The sequence below is a fragment of the Lotus japonicus genome, chromosome 4 (assembly GCF_012489685.1).
Source record: "Lotus japonicus ecotype B-129 chromosome 4, LjGifu_v1.2".
In the NCBI taxonomy this organism is placed as follows: Eukaryota; Viridiplantae; Streptophyta; class Magnoliopsida; order Fabales; family Fabaceae; genus Lotus; species Lotus japonicus.
The window spans coordinates 73,523,537-73,526,844 of record NC_080044.1 but is presented as its reverse complement, the minus strand read 5'-3'; the positions used below and the strand labels follow the sequence as shown (position 1 = coordinate 73,526,844).

The 3,308-nt window shown below is 39.3% G+C and overlaps 1 protein-coding gene across 1 annotated transcript; it reads left to right on the top strand.

The window, feature by feature from the left end:
• Positions 1 to 1,008: 1,008 nt before the first annotated feature.
• On the top strand, positions 1,009 to 1,470 carry LOC130713339 (uncharacterized). Its single transcript, XM_057563111.1, has one exon. The coding sequence runs from the start codon at positions 1,009 to 1,011 to the stop codon at positions 1,468 to 1,470; it is 462 nt and encodes a 153-aa protein (XP_057419094.1).
• Positions 1,471 to 3,308: the final 1,838 nt, after the last annotated feature.

Below are 3,308 nucleotides of genomic sequence, written 5' to 3'. Positions count from 1 at the left end.
TCGGAGTTCCTCCAAGTGAATAAAAAGAGACAAGCCTCTTGGGTTTGGGCCAGTATTCTACATGGCAGGGCCTTGCTTTTGAATCATGGGTTGTGGAACATTGGAGATGGCTACACTACAGATTTTTCAGAACACAAATGGGTTTCAGCAAACTCCTATGTCCAAGGAGGCCCTATGAATACTAAGGTGGCTGAATTTATAGACAGGAGCAATCAAACTTGGGATGTTCAAAAACTGAGGCATTCTCTCCCTAGTACTGAGGTAAGCAAGGTGCTGCAGACCCCTTTTCGTATTACAGCAGGAAGTGATGAACTTACCTGGCCTTTCAGACCTTCAGGCAAGTATGAAACCAAGTCGGGCTACAGGCAGAGTAGGAAAGCTACCTGTCCCGTAGACGTGAGAGCTGGTTCTTCGAACAATCCCACGAGCTTCCTATGGAAATCTATCTGGGGAGCTGGAATCCCACACAAGATTAAAAATTTCTTGTGGAAATTGTGTCATAATGCCATCCCTTTCAAGAGGAATCTGAGGAAAAGAGGGTGTGATGTGGATGGGAGTTGTCCAGTTTGTGAATCTGATGAAGAGGACTTAGTCCACTGCCTCTTTCACTGTCCTTGGGTTAGGCCAGTTTGGTTTGGAGGAGCTATGCAGTTAGACATTTAAGATATTAACACTACAACCTTTGCTAATTGGCTAGAAAACAAATTCTCTATTTTATGCCAAAGGGGAGAAGGAGCAGGAGAAGCCATTGCTTTCCTAGGTATCACTCTTTGGGAGGTTTGGAAAATGAGAAATGAATCTGTCTTCAAAGGCCGACCTCCAGACCCTAGGCTATGTTTACAAAAGATCAACCTCTCTCACAGAGAGATCTCAATAGAGACCAGACCAGAACCAGTCTCTGATGTTAGTCAAGGTAGCTCAAAGAGGATTTACCAATGGAGAAGACCCCCACAAGGTTACCTCAAAAGCAACACAGATGCAGGCCTAAATTTGCAAAATAATAAAGCCATGGGAAGTGTCTTATTTAGAGATGAAAGAGGAGACCTCACCTTTGGAGCCACCAAGCGGTTCTACACAACCAAGCCTATCCTAGCTGAAGCTTTAGCTCTTCGTGAAGCAGTTCTTACAGCCTCAAACATGCAGATTGGAAAAATTATTTTTGAATCAGACAACCTTCAATTGGTGGAAGCTTGCTTAAGGAGAAAAACAGTAGGGGTAATTCAAAATATAGTGGAAGATATACTCACTTGGAAGAGGAATTTCCCCAATTGGGGTTTCACCTGGACGGGGAGATCAGGAAACCAGAGTGCTCATGCCTTAGCTCGCTTGGCACTCCATAACTCACTACCTCCTTCTTGGTTTTGGAAGCCTCCTGATGATTTGAGAGCTGCCTTGAGTCTGGACAAGCAACGATCTCAAGTGTATAGAGTAAGGGGAAGAGCAGTTCAAGATGGTAGAAGAAGAGCTTGACTACTAAGGGAAGAAAGAGAGTCATGTTTCTGTTTGTTTTGTGTGTGTTAGGTGAAGCTCTTTTTGTTTTTGTTTTTACCCACCAATAATGCTGCATGCATTTATTTGATTCCCACGCTAGTGGTTGAGTTGGTGGTGGAGCCAGTGAACTTGACTACTTTTCTTCCCCCTAGAGTTTCCAAGCTTTCTTCTTTTAATTGTTTAGTTTTTAATCTCTTGTCCCCTTTGCCTTTCTTCAACTGCTGGCAGAGCCTTGTTTTCATTGTTTATTTGTTCGGCTGTGTGGGATCAACATGTTGCTCTTTGGGCCTTTGTGCCTTTTAATGAATGGATCTTTGATCTTTGACCAAAAAAAAAAAATAAAAAAAAATAAAATATTTGACTATATCTTTGGAGAGTGGTTTGGATGAGTAAGTAAATCACTGAACCATCCACCATATTTCACACTAACCAAAAAATAAAAATATTTTTTAAGTAATAAGACAAAATTGCCCTTATCTCTTTATTTATTTTTTTTCTTTTTCTGCTTGACTTTGTCAATGCTACCGTCTCCTCCGCCAACCACTTCACCAATCGGCAGAGCAAACACAAGGGAGTTAATGCCGAGGCTAGGTCTTAGATCAAGGTCCTATATATCTCCTCAGATCTCAGTTCTATTTCCTAAAACTTATGGTCGCCCCAACATGAGGTCATTGTTCTCGAGTCAGAAGACGACACTGAAGCTCCTAGGGAGTGCTGGTAACAACGACAAAGGGACGAGTGGTGGTGTGTCTGATGAGGATCGGAAAATGAGGGCAGATATGGTGTGATGACAGTGAGAGGGGACAAGGATAAAAACATGAATAGAAAATAAGTGATGAGGGCATTTTAGTACTTTACTATTTTAATCACACATTTTATTTAGAGTACCACTGAAGCCAAAATCTTATCTTTTATTGGATCAAGACCTTATGCTCATGTAGAAACATCACATGACACAGTCAAGTTAAGATTTTTTATTTATCTCTCCCCACGCCTATTAAATAAATGCATTTGAACATTTATGAAAAAAAAAGTTGACACAAAATTTCACATGACATTTCATCGAACCTTAAAGAATTTTATTTAAAAGTCTCATAGTATAGGTCTTTATAAAATTAGGACAATCCTCACTCTAACCTAGGCATGAGCCTGTATGGGTATCCCCAACCCGACATTTCAGACTTTGATAGGGAAAATATGTCTTGATTGGGTTTAGAGAAAAATTAAACTAAAATTCGGAGAGGAGGAAGGGAAAGGTTTAAGGGTGCAGCCACCCGAACCACCCTAATGTAATAATTACCTAATTTGAATTATAACAATAGTTAAGTAGTAATATTTAACTCATCACATTTCTTTTGGATTTCTTATATTTTATTGAATTATTAGTTAAGTAGTATACTCATAAATGAATAATGTTGAATCATGCAAACTTCACAATTCAATTTGTTTTGTGCGTGAGGGAGTAAGCTAAGAAGCCTTACATAAATAAATTAGAAATAAAACTAAATAGGTAAAGAGTAGAATAATCCTTAATCACCGCAATTAACTTTTGAGTTGAGTTAGTTATATCCCAACTTCCAAGAGATTCTAATCACTTTCTGATGGGGCAATAACTATCTATCTACTTATCACTTTTCCTAGTTGCCTCTTTTGTTATTTCGCATGGACCACACTCCCACTTGCATCCAATTTCAACAATTAAAATATGGCAAATGATCAACTCTCAACAAACACAAGAATTCAAATCTGCAAGAACAGTAGTCGACTCATGTTTATGTGTTCTATCTTTCTTCCACTGGGAAAATGTTACTCCATTT